The sequence below is a fragment of the Haliotis rubra genome, unplaced genomic scaffold (assembly GCF_003918875.1).
Source record: "Haliotis rubra isolate DU_JTF1 unplaced genomic scaffold, ASM391887v1 Scf280, whole genome shotgun sequence".
NCBI lineage: Eukaryota > Metazoa > Mollusca > Gastropoda > Lepetellida > Haliotidae > Haliotis > Haliotis rubra.
In genome coordinates this window covers 4,972-23,910 of record NW_025766892.1, presented here as the reverse complement: position 1 = coordinate 23,910, position 18,939 = coordinate 4,972, and the positions used below count along the sequence as shown (strand labels likewise).

Sequence of the window (18,939 nt, the reverse complement as noted above, 5' to 3'; positions counted from 1 at the left end):
AAGCGGCGTAAAACTAAAACTCACTCACTCTAATTACCTGAACACGTGTGCTAGAGTGTTCCAAATACAACAGACCTACATGCATTGTCTTAGGGTGGATTGTTGTATTTTGAATCAAGGTGCAGCAGGTTACATAGTGGTTAAAGCGTTGACTCGTCACGGCAGAATCCTGGGTTCTATTCCCGACATTCCTTGTTTGGTTGAATCCAGCGATACTGCTGGGATTACATAGCCATGTAATAAAAGCTGAAGCCAAGATATATCTTGAGCACAGCATATGTTCATCCACTTGATTGCAACAACATGTGAGACGATCTTTCCGAATACTTGACAAGAGGCAATACACTAGAAGTCACGTCATCACTGACTGTCTTACATTTGTCATGTTTAACAATGTGCAGGTTTCCGGTTCAGTTTAGGGACAGAGTGAGTGAATGTATTTTTGCTTGCCTGACCTATCACCGTCCGATATTCCGAGACAAACATTACGCATGTATATGAGCACAAAAACTTAGAAAGAGGGTTCGTGCTCATTTGAACGTCCAGCAACAGGGAACATCATTACTAAAACATGCGAGGGTTGATGGGAGTTTAATGTGTAAAGTAAATAAATACGCAAACGCGAAGGTATATGTACGATAACATGATGCGTGTAGTGAAGGTAAACAAGCAAATAAAAGGTCGATGTGTGCTTAGATAATGCGAGTGGTGAATGTAAACAAACAAATAAAAGGTCGATGTGCTTAGATAATGCGTGTAGTGAAGGTAAACAAGCAAATAAAAGGTCGATGTGTGCTTAGATAATGCGAGTGGTGAATGTAAACAAGCAAATAAAAGGTCGATGTGTGCTTAGATAATGCGAGTGGTGAATGTAAACAAGCAAATAAAAGGTCGATGTGTGCTTAGATAATGCGAGTGGTGAATGTAAACAAGCAAATATAAGTCGAGGTATAAGTTGTCTAAACAATAAAGAAGAAGTTGACATCCATAATATTTTGTCTTTATACTTGAATACCAACTTCTATATGCCGCTCAAGAACCTCAAAGGTCGAGGTGTGTTTAACAAATAATGCAAGTGGTCAATGTAAACATGCGGATGTTGTGGTCAATGAGTGTTACAAAATACGAGTAGTAAATGTGAACATAAACATGTTGGGGTCAGTGTATGTTTAAAAATTTGAGTAGTCAATGTAAACACGCAGATGTTGACGTCGATGATTGAACGCGGCATCTGGTCGTGAAAGAGGGAAGAAACCTATCCCATTATGCAAGTCTACTGGCCTCAGAATATTGAATGGAAGACACAGTTCGTCTATGTCGAACGACTACACATTTAACTCATTCACAAACCCATTTTCCAAGTTCATGTTTGACGTAAAGTGTGTTACGTGTAGTTGAAACTGTTCATCTAAAAATCTATGCCTAAACGAATTCAATGAGAAACCAGCAAACAAGAATCAGTTGTAGTCTAAAAGATTAAAATGGCAGTTAACAAAAAAGGTGTCTGTACAAACTTTTAGGCAGAACAATTACGATTGCGTGGCAGTTATAATGGCAATTTCAAAGAAAACAGTGTTCACCAAGTAGCAATACTAGGCTCAAATATTCCAGCTTATTGCATATTTCTCTTTACTCCATTCTAAATGTATTTACTGGATTATCCCAGGCTTCTTAATCGTAAGAGAAACAATGCAATACAACTACAACAGTTTAACACATTTACACTGTCATAAAACAATTGTAAGGGCATGAATAAAGCTTCCTTTAGTGATGTACATGCATGTTATGTTAAATTGTACTTATCATCAAGAACATGGAAAACTTACACAGTGGCCATCCGTAAAGTGCCGTTTTCGGTCAGGACGAAAGAATTTCCATCCGGACTGATTGTACATGGACACCAATATGCCTCTGTCATATGACGGTCGTATGACGAACTGACTGTCGTGTGTACGGGGTGTCACTAATTACCTGAGAGCCTAATGGTTCAAGCGTTCGCTCGTCACACCGAAGGCTCGCATTCTATTACCCACATGGGTACAATGTGTGACGCCGATTTCTGGTGTCACCCAGGGTGATATTGCTGGAATATTGCTAAAAGCGGCGTAAAACTAAAACTCACTCACTCTAATTACCTGAACACGTGTGCTAGAGTGTTCCAAATACAACAGACCTACATGCATTGTCTTAGGGTGGATTGTTGTATTTTGAATCAAGGTGCAGCAGGTTACATAGTGGTTAAAGCGTTGACTCGTCACGGCAGAATCCTGGGTTCTATTCCCGACATTCCTTGTTTGGTTGAATCCAGCGATACTGCTGGGATTACATAGCCATGTAATAAAAGCTGAAGCCAAGATATATCTTGAGCACAGCATATGTTCATCCACTTGATTGCAACAACATGTGAGACGATCTTTCCGAATACTTGACAAGAGGCAATACACTAGAAGTCACGTCATCACTGACTGTCTTACATTTGTCATGTTTAACAATGTGCAGGTTTCCGGTTCAGTTTAGGGACAGAGTGAGTGAATGTATTTTTGCTTGCCTGACCTATCACCGTCCGATATTCCGAGACAAACACACGCATGTATATGAGCACAAAAACTTAGAAAGAGGGGTTCGTGCTCATTTGAACGTCCAGCAACAGGGAACATCATTACTAAAACATGCGAGGGTTGATGGGAGTTTAATGTGTAAAGTAAATAAATACGCAAACGCGAAGGTATATGTACGATAACATGATGCGTGTAGTGAAGGTAAACAAGCAAATAAAAGGTCGATGTGTGCTTAGATAATGCGAGTGGTGAATGTAAACAAACAAATAAAAGGTCGATGTGTGCTTAGATAATGCGTGTAGTGAAGGTAAACAAGCAAATAAAAGGTCGATGTGTGCTTAGATAATGCGAGTGGTGAATGTAAACAAGCAAATAAAAGGTCGATGTGTGCTTAGATAATGCGAGTGGTGAATGTAAACACGCAAATAAAAGGTCGATGTGTGCTTAGATAATGCGAGTGGTGAATGTAAACAAGCAAATATAAGTCGAGGTATAAGTTGTCTAAACAATAAAGAAGAAGTTGACATCCATAATATTTTGTCTTATACTTGAATACCAACTTCTATATGCCGCTCAAGAACCTCAAAGGTCGAGGTGTGTTTAACAAATAATGCAGGTGGTCAATGTAAACATGCGGATGTTGTGGTCAATGAGTGTTACAAAATACGAGTAGTAAATGTGAACATAAACATGTTGGGGTCAGTGTATGTTTAAAAAATTTGAGTAGTCAATGTAAACACGCAGATGTTGACGTCGATGATTGAACGTGGCATCTGGTCGTGAAAGAGGGGAAGAAACCTATCCCATTATGCAAGTCTACTGGCCTCAGAATATTGAATGGAAGACACAGTTCGTCTATGTCGAACGACTACACATTTAATGGTTCAAATGGACTTAGTGTTATTGATTATCTATTGTGTACTAGTGACACATGATCGAAATATTCCAAAATTTATAGCTGCAAACTTCAACCTCTTCTCTGATCATGCTCCTCTGCATGCGGAGTGGTCATCAAAAGGCAAAACTGACAATGTAAACATTACGGGTGAAAACCAAGGTCAGGGTCAAGAAATTGACAACACTATTACTTCAGGTTGAGGCAAGGGACATGTTCTCTTTGTTGTGTTCTGCCATTTAGATCTCCTAGTATGAATACTTCCCCTATAACAGAATAGTTGGCGATTTGATTTTCAAGCCCTGCAAATACGTCACAATCATAGTACTTGTAATATGTTGATTTGTGAGGTGGTATATAACTTAATGCGCAGTAAACATTCATTTTAGAAACAGTTATGGATTCATCAAACTTAATCCAGGCGATGGCATCGTGATATATCTCATCCTGCTCTGTATGTACATCCCACTGGCTTCGAGATGTAATTCCTTGTCATCACATTGTCACTACACTTCTCAATTATCTTCTTGCTGCTTTTGTTCATACCTGCTTGACAAAGACACAAGAATCGTATCGAAACGTCGCATCACGTGAATAAAGAAGTTGTTTATCCATAAAGTTTGTCCTTAGGTTCACTAAAGCAGATTGATTACCCCACTGTCTGAGCGTGAAATTCTTATGTGAAAGGGGCATACTTTTAAAGGATAAATAGAAAATACGCTGACCGATTTTCATTTTTATCTATATCAATAGTTTTATAAAAGAACTTTGGACATTATAAAATAGCTGTCAACTGTGGTATCTCCGCTGACACCTATGTGAAACATCTGATATTGTAACAAAGACACGCTGTTGTTTTTACAAACACCGACGTCTAGTAACACAAGTTATATTTGGGATTACACTTTCTCAGTAAAGCAGATATTCTTGTACTTTTGTTGGGTTGAGTTTCATCCGAGATTCGAACCCACACCCTCGTAGTCAGGCAGCAAATCGCAGCACACAAAGTCAGCAGCCTAACTGACTGAGCCTGTGGATGAAAAAAGTCTTTACTCGCACCAGTTCTGTCCGACATTTGTTGCGAAAGTGCTAGACCTTGGTTTGCTAGCAATCAGCTTGTGCTTCCTAAATGCTCTGCTTGGAGCAGGTCCACGATTACTTTCAGTTTTACTCATCGCTTCTTTACTGAAAATGGGCTCGTTCGCTGATTTGGCTGCGAAGTCTATGAACTCCACGACATCTTTAAATCCGATTATCCTGTTGCTTTGGATCCTACACTTGGTAATGTGATCTCGCCACTTGTTCTGGAGGTATTGAGGCAACTTCTGTACTATAGCCTGCAAATTGGGTGTATGGTTCAGGACGGTCATTTGGGATTCATATATTATTCATAGCATGTGAACAATTGGTGAGAAAGAATGAGAACTGTTTCAACTTCTGACTATCTTCTTGCCTAATATCTGGCCATGAAAGTACCTTATTGACGTACGCTGTAGAAACCTTGTATGGATCCTCGTATTCTCCAGCCAGCAACTCCCGAGCCTTCATGTATCCCTCCACTGGTGCCATGTACAAACATCCAGCTATTAACTCCTTTGGTTTTCCCTCCAGCTGCTGGTCCAGATAGTACAGCCTGTCTATACTGTTTGTGGTGTGAGCAACTATCCTAGCATCAAATGACATCATGAATGAGCTGTATGCTGTTGGGTCGCCCCTAAACTTGGGTACTTCAGGTTGTGGAAGAAACATGGCAGTTGTCATCTGTCTGTGGGTTTGAGTAGCACATCATTCTGGGTAGACTGCAGTGTTTGCTGAACAGATGAATCCATAGTATTCATAGTCAAAGGTGGGTGAACTTGTGTTGAAGGTGTGAAATAACTTGCATTTGGGTTCAAACCTTGGGACGTGTATTCTGTCTGAGGTTTGAATCACCCTGTAGCTCGGAGTCTATATCTGCATAAACAATCTCTCTTGCCCTAGTCTTAGCAATTTCTATGTTCAACAGAAGCTCCTTCATTTTACCTGTTTCCTCTAACATGTCCATGCAAGAAGTTCAGCCAATTTTGCCTTTTCCTTAGCTAGAGCCGATCTTGTTGAACTTGTAGTTTTACCTGAAGCTTGGGAACCCCTATTTGACAGATCATCACTCTTATCAAACAAAAGTCTCTCATTTGAAATCCAACTCTCAACTACCTTTCTAGAGCTAAGAATAGAAAACTCTTTTCTTCATAACGTTTTCTCTCACAATCTCTATCTGCCTCAGAATCAAGCTGCTCATAATAGGAAGCAAAGTAAGTGTGATACTGTTTACACAAATCAATCAACTCAACAAAACAAAACTTCACTGAATGTAAATTGTCACTACCACTATTCAACATTAATCTGGAAAGTTCATTTCTCTTCTTTGTTATGGCTGAAAGCGCTGCAGTTTGTTGATTCTTCAACCATCGTAACCTTTCAACTTTCCCTTTCTCAGTCAAAGTTTTAACTCTTCCTGACTCTCTAACTGGCTTAACTTTAGTGTGGTCAGTCTCGACCTGGTCAACTGGATACTGGATACCTTCACCAGAAGTTTCTACAGTCTGCTCACTGCGTTTCACATTATCAGATTGTTCATTCAATGTCAAATCAGATTGTTCATCCTGCAGATAAAACACATCATCCCCTGCCGTTGCCGTCATAGCACGTTACATATTACACATCACACTATACTATGATGGTCAATTATGCAAGAAACAAATGTCCACAAATATTCACTAAGTCCAATTAGGGTAACACAACTGACGTTATTTGGCCTTGAAGTTCTGATGGTCAACGTTCTTCAGTTCCAACATCATATGGCAATGGTAGAAAAAATTTCTGAACTGATGTGGATGCAAAACACAAAAATTCTTTACTCGCACCAAAAATTTATTCTGGTATACGTTCAATTTCACTTTCACTTCTTTCTTTGGCTTGGTGAGGTTCAGAAAAATTTGTGTTCATGCCAACTACAACAGCTGATGTCTCCAACATGGAGGCAGTGACAAGCCATGTGCTCTAATGAGGAGCAACACTAACAATAAGGGGAAGTAATCTGTTAAGACAATCATGATAATACTTTTTTGGAAAACTAATAACAGTTTTAGCCTAGCTAGACTTTCTGAACCTCATCTGAACTAAATTTTACAATGAAAATTACTACACTATTTTAGCACTTTGTACTTTGCAACATAAAACTATAACCTTTTGACAACAAGTATCTTTAGTGCATGAAATTATAAACTAATTGAAGTGAACATTATTTTCTGCATCAACACAGCCACTGATTAGGTGCTTGACTCTGAGGGTGTGGTGGGCTCGAATCCCGGATGGGACAAACCTAACAATACTACTGCAATCTGTACTGTTTTGAAAAAGTTTAATCTCAAATATAACTTGGGTTATATTTGATCACTTTCTAAATGGTATTGTGTATTCACCGACGTATAGGATATGGATACATGTGAACTGACATATGATTAAGGTTAAAGAATGATTTCTACACTTTGTAAAGAGCCCGTGTAAATCTAGGTTTCTCGATCACAGGTTGTATCCGATAAAGGACAGTCTTGCCAAAACACTGCGATGTGTGTCAGGTCACACTGACTCTTTTGAGCTGTGCATGTGCCGCTCAGTGGCAAGAGCCTTCCCTATATGGGCCAGCTCTGTAGGCCTGTAGCTGAGAGCAGCATATGAACCCCAGACGAGGCAAGCTTCTCGCATTACATTGCCATCATCACAAATACAAGCTATGAATGACAAAATTGTTTTGCTGTTTCATTTTGATAAATAGTTTGTTTGTTTTTTTTTTCATCAAAGAGTAGTTATTAGCTTAAATCATAATTTCTAGATGATATAGATAAAAATAACACGTTATCCCAATAAATGATTGGCTTCCTTTTTGTCTCCTTATCTCGACCTACCTCTTTAAATCACAATGTCACACATTTTCCACAATAAATTGGCCTAAATTTTATATATTGGGGGCATATGCACTCACTTTAGCGTCCAATTGATGCAATAAAAGACTTATCCCCTTCAACTTGCCTGAGGGGCGGTGGGGTAGCCTAGTGGTTAAAGCGTTGGCTCGTCACGCCGAAGACCCGGGTTCGATTCCCCACATGGGCACAATGTGTTAAGCCCATTTCTGGTGTCCCCCGCCGTGATATTGCTGGAATATTGATAAAAGCGGCGTAAAACCAAACTCAGTCAGTCGACTTGCCTGAAATCGATAACTGAAACTTCGAGGAGAATATGGAATATGGAATGTAAACGATTGTACATCAAAAAACTGTCGCACGCGGTGTTGTCGGTGTTTGCCGAACTGGTTTCAATCACAGGTTCGGTTACAGCATATTTGTACTGGCTACCGAACAGTTATCGCCATATTTTAGCGGTATTTACAAAATTACTCCGCCGTACGTTAAATTAATGAAACAGAATTAATTATGATGCTTAATTAGATATTATATACACCGATGTGTCCAGCCCGTTCACTGCCGCCGATCATGTTTTTATATAACGCGGCGGAAGGGAATCATGGCAGTATAATAGATGTTTTCTCACAACAAACTGTAATTAAGAGTTATCGCCATTCCGAACTTCTCATGCCATTCGTGAAATAATACATAATATTTGACTATTTGAGTGTTTCTTTTACAGTAGATTGATAGGGACTGAAACAATTAATGACTTGTGGACTTGAACTTGCTATTATATAGGTTGCGGGACACACAAACACACCCCCACCCCCACCCCCGACTAAGTTAAAACAATTTATAGGGTTCATAACTTATCTTTCATTTTTCTCTTATGTTACTCACCGTGAAGAATGTTCTTTTGCTGTTCTTTATTGTTGTCATATACCATGGGGAAAAAAACCCGGGATTGTAATTGACAGGAACTGTGCACGTGTGATACTGATATGCTGGCGATAACTGTCACGCGGCGATAACTGTTCGCTAGCCAGTAAGGAGCATTCAAAGGGATATAACTCTATGGGGTTCGCTTGAAATAATGTTCGGTCGGTAGAGGGCGCGAGAGTCGATTGTAAGCAATGCTGCAATTATTCGAACTTTATAAAATTAATAATGTAATCTTAATTCATATTTCGTGTGTGTGTGTGTGTGTGTTATATTATGTGGTAGCCTCCCTGAAAGCTGATAGTATTATTGAGAGAAACGCATTATGTATTTTTATGGAGATGTGGTGTGACGTTGTGCCTTTAACTGATATATTTACTATACATCGATGGGCTTAATATTCAGTGTTGCCCCGAGCAAGGCTAACAAACGGCAACATGTCTCAAGGTCAACATACGTTTTCTTATCGTCGCTCCACTCACACAACTGTCGCCCTTTGTGTTATTGTTGCGTCATGAGTAGCATGTGTATGGAATCCAAGAAGGGACATTGCCCGTTGATGCATTGCCGCTCTTACAAAAACAAGTAAAAAGTCTCAAATTACCCAAAGCACGAAAATGTGACACTGCGATACTTTGGCCATGTTGCCCCCTTTGAATAACATTTTTAATTCTACAAAAGGGCGACAATGCGACAATGCAACAACGCCAAAATGTCACCTCTTCGTTTCCATTCTGCTGACGTCACATGAGCGTTTTCTATAAGGTTGCGTGAGCGACAAGAGAAGTCAGTTTTCAGTGGGTGGAGATCACAAACGACAGCCAGTATGGTTAGCTCCAGCTCTGCTGCAATATTTGCTGCCATAGCATCACTGACGGGACTGTTGATGTTTAATACATCTCTGATACTGGTGTTCATCAATGTAGCACTTATTCTATGGCTGTCAACGCGGCGTCCTCCTGGTCTTCCCCCTGGTCCCCCTCTTCTTCCGTTCGTGGGCAACGTCTTGTCCATTGATGCCGACATCAGGGTAACATTCAGCAAACTGCGGCGTCAGTATGGAAACATCTTCAGCGTGTACATCTTCAATCAGCCAGTCATTGTCCTCAGTGGATACAGTGCCATTAAGGAGGCCCTCGTGAAGAATGGTGACGTTTTCTCCGGAAGACCAAAATCGTTTCTAACAGATTTTTTCGCTCAAGGCAAAGGTATGTGAAATTGCCATTATTGCGTTATGTGTTTTCATTTATGCTACTGTTGATTTGTCTGCCGAGTTCTTCTGTTTCTTTGTTGTGTTGCCACTCTCAACACTATTGAATAGTGAACTGATTATTTTGCTCTAGGCAAAGGTATGATAAATTATGGTACATTTATGCTACAGTTTATTTGTCTCCCGAGGTATTTTGTTTCTTCGTTCGTTTGTTGTGTAGCGCTGCTCTCAGCAGTATTTATGATAAATATTCGAGTATGAACCCATTAACCACGTGCCTGCCAACGTGGGCATCGATTTGGAATTTGGATACAATAACATGTATCAACCATGTCATGGAGCTTGACCGTTGGTGTCTTCTTAAGACAAGCACTGATTGGTGAAGACCAATTGTAAGACATAAGGAAGGTTGGAGTGAAATCATTGTCAGTTAATAAGTATTAAACTGAACCATATCCTTCAGGGCATCTAACGTCCTCGTGATATAGAGCTGAAACTATAGGCAGTATGTTTTTGCAATAAAGGCTACAAAACCCCTAGTACGACATTTCAGCATGAGGATGTTTTTACCCTCGACGTAATCGCGACCTGAAATATTAAAGATTGGATCGGTAGGGCAATATGTTGGAATTGTAAGGCATACCGTAATAAACGCTCTGCACCCTCTGTTAAAGTGTTCACATGGGATTTTGCAATGCAGAATCAAGAAAGCGTGCACATCGCCTCTAAGAAAAATATAAACACAGAACTATTGCTCTCACTCCAAAGCATATACCACGGAAACACTTCTATTTTACGTTCAACATTTTTTTGTAATTTGTAAAATTATTGCTCAGGTGATAGTTATTATTGGGTCACAATATTTAAAGTTTTGAGTGTGGGTTGCGGCTCACACCTTGCGTCATGTATGTTCAATGGCAATAGTATTTTTAGTGGTACGCCTTTTTTGATAGCGCTTCAGTGTTGCTCCCTTGGGGCAATCTTTTGTACAACTATTTGTTTTGACTCCCGGTCGTATGTTCGACGAATTTCGATAACATTCTGAGTGGTTAAAGATGCAGCCTATCTTTACTAGAATGCCCGAAAACTGTGTAAGAGCTATATAAAGGTTGGTTGTTGTGTTGTGCGACGGAATCACACACGGACTAACACATGGACTTATCATATCACTGGAGTTGTGTACATCTGTCTGCCGTCATCTGCCTACCGTCGTTGTCTGCCTTCGTCAACATCGTCTGTCCTTCGTTCCAGACAGTCACTGCCTGCCTTATTCAACCCTTTTTTTAACAACCTTAAATTAGAATATATCTGCTCTCACTGTAAATGTCAAGGCTCGTGGTGAGTTGATATCTTATATTTGTGACCCAATACTTTAGATTTGTGATTCAATTGCATTGTACTAGAAATCTCTATTGTGATGCATTGTAGCTTGCTCATTGTTTGCTCAATATATTATTGAATATTTTAGACTTGTCTCTGTTATATTTTGCTAGTTCAAAGGGGACTCTTAAACCTTTTGTCACGGCAATTTATTCACCGTAACAAAAGAGAGACATTACACACCAAAACTGCACTCGTGATTCAAGAAGTTTTATGATTTTTTAAAGGAAACTATTCTCTCCGCCTTTCACCATTTCAGGTATAGGAGGGACCTCAGGCGCCCACTGGAAAGTACAAAGAAAATTTGCATTAACAACACTCAGAGATTTTGGGATGGGGAAGTCCCTTCTGGAGACCAAAATACACAATGAGTTGTCGGTCTTCCTTAAAGCACTCGAGAAAAAGGGTGGACATGTTTTCGACTGCAAACGACTCGTGCACAACGCCGTGTCTAATATCATTTGTGCTGTTTGTTTGGGGAAGCAGTTTGAGTATGATGATCCACGGTTTGTCAAATTCTTAAAAGCTACAGAGAATATTTTGGACCTACTCGGGGGAGCAAGTACACTGAATTTATTTCCAATTGTAAGGTTTATCCCAGGAGATTTTTTCAATTTTAAAAAAATGATGCAGAGTATGGAAACAATTGAGAAAGGTGAAATTGAAAAGGATATTGAGGAACACTTGAAGAGTTACGACGAAGACAATGTGGACGATTTCATCACAGCTTACATCAAGGAAATGAAACTTCGTGGAAGCGACGACACGTTTGATAGTAAGTTGACAAGTTACCATTTCTATAACAGAATAGTCCATGATTGTATGACATTACATAAACAATTAAGATTGAATATAATTTTCTTAGAGATGAGATTTATGATGTCACTCATGGAAATCAAAAGGGATCAGAAAGCAGAATCAAGTCATCAAAGAAATGCGACTTCGTGGAAGCAACTACAGGTTTGGTAGCAGGTTGAGCTTAAAGTAGAATTAGCAAATATATTGTTTGGCTTCTTCTTCCACACAAGTTAATGTTTTGCATTCGGAGCCACTACCCATAATAACACACCAGTTATATGGTCTAAAAACGTGTCGTTTCAGGCGTGTTGAAACTCCCAACACACGGTTTACTAATAACATTTGTTATAGAGCTGCATTATCAATGAGTGGAGCAAAGGGGTTTCTAGCGCGAACGTACACTTTACACAGCAACCAATTATATAACCCAGCAGTAGACCAATGATGACTCAATGTTATGCCTGTTCAAACACTATCAACTGGGTATCTGCTGTATTTTGTATTGCTCGTCCCTTATTATGTTTCATTGTTCTTGCAGAACTTCACCTGGAGAAAACTGTCAGAGATTTATTCATAGGCGGAACTGAGACCACTGCCACCACCATCCGCTGGACTCTCCTTTACTTCCTCCACAACCCCGACGTTCAGGAGAAGTGTTTCAGGGAGATACAGGACAACATCGGGCAAAGCAGACTTCCCACCATGAAGGACAAGACTAGTCTTCCCTACGTCGAAGCCACCATCAGTGAGATAATGAGATGTTCAGACATAGCTCCACTTGCAGCTCCCCACACTGTACCTCACGACATCCAGTTTCAGGGCTACACGTTTCCAAAGGGCGTGACTGTCCTGCCAAATTTGGACTCGGTTCTACAAGATCCAGCCGAGTGGGGTGATCCCCAAAACTTCAGACCTGAACGATTCCTAGATGATGAAGGGAAGTATCTGAAGAAAGAAGAATTCATCCCCTTCTCTATGGGTAAATATTGCAGTTGTTTTATACCTTTATTTCCTGCTAAAAGTAGGTCTACTATACATTTCTGACTGTATGATGAGCATGGGTAAATGTTGTACCAGTGATAATGGTTATTGGTACTAGGATTCTGGTCACGGTATTTGGGACCGATAACTGACGAAGATTGTTATTGTCAATGAATGATAGACATGTCACCTGTGACGACCTGAGGTACTGGTTGTTCGTTGTTGTATGATTCCTTGCAACCACTAAGTAGCGCAATTCACATCATGAGCTGCAAAGTTTACGTTCTAAAACACGTTCCTGCAACTGCACAACCTTGATGAAATTGTAGTTCATAAAGGTAAAGGTACTTGTTGGTAGTTTCTAAAATCTGGAATACTTTGGGAACTCTTGGGACATTTTGGGAGGCAGTTTGTTTTGTCTCTGAATGTTACTTAAAGTGTCAATGCATCATTTGTCTTGGTCACCAAACGTTTTAATGGAATATAAGAAAATATACCCTCCCTCCCTCTCTCTCTCTCTTTGTATATATATATATATATATATATATATATCTGTTTTTAGGTCGCAGATTGTGTCTCGGAGAATCTTTGGCCCGGATGGAATTGTTCCTGTTCTTGGTTGCTATGATACAGAGGTTCCAGTTCCTCCCAGACAAGGGACCGTTAGCTCCCTTGAAAGGAAAATTGGGTCTTACCTATTGCCCTCCCGCCTTTTCGATTCGGGCTGTACAAAGGATATGTGAATGAATTTGTTCGATGTCAGTTAAAGATGTTTCAAAGATTTCCAGAAAAAAACATGCTGTATTTAGGCTTAAACTACATTTCGTTAGAGCTAGAAAGGCTTCCTTGAGATGTTATTGATCACACCTCATGTCTGAAGAGGGTCACAATTCATGAGGTGAGGTGAAATTGGGTTTAACGTCGTGCTTGAGAATATTTCGCTCATATGACGACGTGCATGCTTGTGTATGTGGATGTGCGGCTGCCTGTACTAGCTCAGACTTAAGCTGGTTTTATAGTGCTAGCCCACTGAGATACCATGCCGCAGTGAAGCATGAATATCCCACTCGGACACATTATACTGACTCCGAGCCGACCAGCCCTTGTTGTACCCATAAATGCAGAGCGCCAGGCAGGGACCAACAAGTACCACATTTTAACGTCTTTTGGTATGACGCGACCGGGGATCGAACCCACGACCTTCCGCACTCCGGGCGGACGCTCTCACCACTACACCACGGAGGCGGTCTTGTATATATGGACTGTAATTCTTTGATAGAATGATTGGGATTTTCAGCTGTGAAAATGATGAACATAGTGATAACCATGACGGTCACATATTTTGATATATTAGCCTGCATGCACTGATTCTAACGGTGTACAACAAATCTGTTTCTCCTCAATAGTTAATATGTTATAGTCAGCTTCCAATAATACACATTCTACCAAGGAAGGGCTGTACCCACTACCGGAAGCAAAGTTCCTGCTCCCATAGACTGAAGTTCCTGTCAACCCATATTTAGACAGAAATTCATGTCAACCTATAATCAGACAGAAATTCATGTCAGCCCATATTTTACGTTCACGTTTTGATGCATAGGGTATTGTAAAGATGAAACAATCTGTTCACCCAGAAATATATACCTGAATGAATTCAGTGAGAAACCAACAAATAACAATCAAATATATTCTAAAATTATGTAGGTTGCAAAATGAATGTAAAGTTTACATTAGCAGTAAGCAAAACAGTGGCGGTACAAAATATTAGTCGGAACAATTACGATGGCACCATGAGATATAATGGTGGTGGTAATGTCAATAATATAAACGAAAGTAATCTTCATCAAGTAACAACATACTAACATTCTGTTTACTTTCTGTTTCCAATGAAACAAGTGCAATACTTGAATAAAACTTCTTTTAGTGATATATACATTATATTTGTGTTTTGTTCATCATCAAGAACATTTAAAACCTACACAATGACCATCCAGAAAAGTGGCACTCGATTTGCCACCGTCGTTAGACGGTCGTTATGGCAGGTGGCTCTAATTATCGGAAAATGTGTGTTAGTGTGTTCCAAATACAACCGAACTACAAATGTATTGTCAGTCTATAATAAGTGTGTGTCATTGTCTTATTATTGAAGGGGCGTTGGTTTACCTAGTAGTTAAAGCATTGGCTCGTCACACAGATACCCGGGTTCTATTCCCAACGTGGTTATTATTTGCAAAGCCCTTTTTCTTGATTTTCCATCGTGCTATTACAGGGATATTGCAGCGACAAATCATACTCACTCACTTACTCTTTAGGTTTAACGGGTACTTTTAGTACACTTGAAGATTACTCATCAACTGTATCAAATGCTTCTTATTAGACGTTTTGAATTCCAGTGGTAAAAGTATACGTTGTGTTATAATGAAAGGACATGGCCACGTCTGATTCGTAGACAGGCTTCTTGGTTGGATCCGGCGATACTGCAGGGACTGTATGTTTAGCCATGTGAAAGTTTCCGGTTCAAGTTACAGAGAATATGCAAGTGAATGTACTCCGTCCGTACTCCGATACAAACACACGCGGTTCAAATAATACGAATGAACCACTGAACCACTGGCCATGTAGACAGGTTGTTTAGGCTGGATCCGGCGATACTGCTTGGACTGTATGTCCATGTTACCAAAGCTTATGCCATGATATGTCATGAACATAGCATATCTGCATGCACTTGATTCCAACAACACGTCAGTTGACGTTTCCAAATATTTTGTGAGGGACAAAAGCGTCACGAAATCACGTCATGAATGACTTATATATTACTTTTTGCCATGTTTGGCCATGTGAAAGTTTCCGGTTCAATTCCCACATGCTGAGTTAGTGAATGAACACTCACATCCCTCGTGGCTCGGCATAGCTACAGAGTGAGTGGTATCTATCTTCTTACTTGTTTTGGAAATGTTCTGTGTGTGACCTTTTGTCTATTGTGGGGATCAATCAGAAAGCTGGTTATTTGTTGGGAGCGGCGTTAAACAACAATCAATACGACTTCAGACATCTATTAAGTCGAGAGGGAACATCAGGCCATCACTAAACATTATGTGACGGCTGATTAGCGTTATCTCAGTTCTTATGTCTTACTGGGGCGGTGGGGTAGCCTAGTGGTTAAAGCGTTCGTTCATCACGCCGAAGGCCCGGGTTCGATTTCCCACATGGGCACAATGTGTGAAGCCCATTTCATGTGTCCCCCGCCGTGATATTGCTGGAATATTGCTAAAAGCGGCGTAAGACTTAACTCAGTCGGGTCTCATTTTCATCCGCATTATTTGCGAATAATGTATGACCCACTGCTGTCTAAAAGGGATCACATTGATGTATCTCAAATTAATTTTGCACTGAGTAATTATGTTAACAAGAACCTCTGTGTGAACAGTGTGTACATGAGAAACATCTTACTCAGTAATATCGAATCGTGTACAAAAATGATCCCTTCATTTTACACATTGTAACGATGATCTTTCTTACCGTTTTCGTAACAGGTGAAAATGAAATATGCACACACACACACCCTCCCCTTTCTCAACAACCTGTATCCGCCCCTGATATATATAGTTGTGGTGATCATTAGCGACTTATCAGGGTCAGTTGATCATGTCCATTGCGTGTATGTGAATCTCTCGCCGACTTGCCTATATACTGTTTCTAAACAATGATTCCACCTCTGATGGTGCACCGTTATGTACTGGTAACAGTTCCTAATTACATGATATCCTTTATCCATGTGCCCATGATGTTTTAGTCCCGTGAACAACAGAGCCAATTCTGTACAGAGAGACAAACTGGGTGTTAGAATTGTACGACTTTGGGGTAAGGAGATGCCAGATTGCCACACTAATTACACAAATTACTTCCCTCATACCCACAGCACAGCCTAGATGAATTGACCAGTTATATCCTTAGTTTAGATTGTTAATATATCAGACAATAGACCTCTGCAGTTTAGATCTGGTCTGCGACTGATACCCTCCAGTTATGTCTAAATAAACAGTTGCGAGCCGCCAGGTGGACTTGGTTGTTATGCGAAGAAAGAAACCTAGACCGCCAAGTATAGTGTTATACTTACACTGTGTGTTTGTTAGTTTGTATTACTATTTGTGTTTGTGTGTTTGTGTGTTTGTGTGTGTGTTTGTGTGTGTGTGTTTGTGTGTTTGTGTGTGTGTTTGTGTGTGTGTGTGTGTGTGTGTGTGTGTGTGTGTGTGTGTGTGTGTGTGTGTGTGTGTGTGTGTGTGTGTGTGTGTGTGTGTGTGTGTGTGTGTGTGTGTGTATCTCCCTCCCTTCCGCCTTCATTTCTCTCTAACTCTCTCAGTGTGTGTATGCAATGAAACTCTAAATGACATTTGACAAGAGTGAATTGAGAGCAGCCAGTCTGGGAGAGCTGGCTGACTGAATTAGGTCAAAATGTTCCCGAGAGAAAAGGTCACTCACAGCACATTTCGAAAACAAGAAAAAAGATAGCAACGCTGAGTCACGAGAAATGTCAATGTTTCAATTGTTCATTCGTTTTTTTTGCACCCTCCATTTTGCCTTTCACGTCAAGTAGGTAATCGAGCCTCGTTATTCTCTTTTCTTCACCTCTGATATTCATACCACCGTATCATGGTGAGTTTGCGTTATTTACAATTGCCGACCGCTGTCAGTATACATTTGTGACACGAGATGCACACACGGGACCAAAGCCGGATTTTGCAGCAATGAAACAAGACAAATTCAGTGAGGAATGCATGTTATGACTGGATTTGCACAATAAACTATGTTTCTCGATATTAACTCTCGGCGTTCTTTTATATAAAACTACACTTGGAGCATATACTAATGGTGTATTGCCGTACACACAAGCACCTTCATCGTGTATACCATGATCAGATTTGCAGAAACTTCCTAGCATGAATTCAAAAGTTGAAACGTCAGTAAATACTTGATCATATAGAGTACAATGTCTTTCCAATACATTCCTTCTAATTGTTATAGGTGCTGAAATTTACGAATCCTTTCTAAGTTTAACAGGGTTTGAAATATGGACAATTTGTAAAATATCAAATGTTCTCATAAGTTGGAAAGTTATGAATCAGTCCGAATGTGTAGGGCGTGTATTTGAATAGTTTATGTATTTGTGTTACTGGTACTAAAACGTTTCTACCATGTGAAAGTTTATTTTTCACATTGTTAAATGTTACATGTTCTGTTACCTTTGCTACCGAGGCTTATATGACTTCATTCAATGTATACCGCTAAGGCTCTGGCTGAGAGAAAACAGTGTTATGCAAGTTGAGACGTTTCTATTAGGTCAGAAGCTTAATCAGTTCCCTTCAACCGGTTGTAAATTCTTCAGAATAATGTAAAACAGAAAATGAGATTCTAAATCTTTGAGCGTTTACTCCCATGTTATCATTCACAATGGGTTTTTACCTTCACTGAATTGTTACTCTTTTCTTGAGAACTAGCTATAGTTATCAGACTTCCATGTGACAAGCCGCTGTTTGGATTAGATCTCTGACTTTGTGTGTTGGGGATTAACGTTCTCAATCTGAGAGTGTGGGTTTGAAATGCACAAAACAGTCGTGTCCTTTGGTCCCCAATAAATGCTTTTTCAGTAAAGCAATACCTTATGTGGGCATATCGAAGACATTGAACAGAATCATCGTTATTCCAACATACGCTATGCATGTTCAATTAAGAATAAGAGAGAAAAACATGTTCTGTGATAAGTGAAGTTAGAATATAAACGAACGTCAGTCTCTATGCAAATGAACATAAAAAATGTAGGAAAACATTAAAGTTAGACTTAATCAGCTGGACTCAATGTATTCGTATAACAAGTTTGAATATAGGATCCCAGGTGAGTTTGAAGGTGAACTGGGGAAGGACAAATGCATTCCAGTAACTTTGATCCAGCTGAAGGAACACAGTTAAACAACACACATGATATTCTTATGGTGGGGAACAGCTTACGATTTGATTTGTGGGTTTCAAGTTTGTACGTGCCAGAAAGTTGCTATTTTGTAGAAACTCGAGAAAGGTCAAATAATTGAAACTATTAGATTTGTTAAAGTTCTCGGTGAAATATGAGGACTTATATTTACAAGTACATACATTCTCTACTCCCCTTATCTTCACAAAGCATGCATATTTTTGTATCCTTCACGATGACGTACTTAATTCCAGCTGATTGTGAATGACTAC

The 18,939-nt window shown here is 39.8% G+C and overlaps 1 protein-coding gene across 1 annotated transcript; it reads left to right on the top strand.

Annotated features, from left to right (window-relative positions):
* Positions 1 to 9,076: 9,076 nt before the first annotated feature.
* Positions 9,077 to 13,489, top strand: LOC124281198 (cytochrome P450 2B5-like). Its single transcript, XM_046717219.1, has 4 exons — positions 9,077 to 9,544; positions 11,186 to 11,701; positions 12,263 to 12,703; positions 13,268 to 13,489. Exons 1-4 carry the CDS (start codon positions 9,163 to 9,165, stop codon positions 13,450 to 13,452), a joined length of 1,524 nt encoding a protein of 507 aa, XP_046573175.1. The 5' UTR covers positions 9,077 to 9,162; the 3' UTR covers positions 13,453 to 13,489.
* Positions 13,490 to 18,939: the final 5,450 nt, after the last annotated feature.

Excerpts from the sequence above, each read along its gene's own strand:
- LOC124281198 (XM_046717219.1), top strand. The coding sequence starts at position 9,163 with ATGGTTAGCTCCAGCTCTGCTGCAATATTTGCTGCCATAGCATCACTG. Across the intron at positions 9,545-11,185 it reads TTTTTTCGCTCAAGGCAAAG|GTATAGGAGGGACCTCAGGC; the intron begins GTATGTGAAATT and ends TCACCATTTCAG. Across the intron at positions 12,704-13,267 it reads ATTCATCCCCTTCTCTATGG|GTCGCAGATTGTGTCTCGGA; the intron begins GTAAATATTGCA and ends ATCTGTTTTTAG.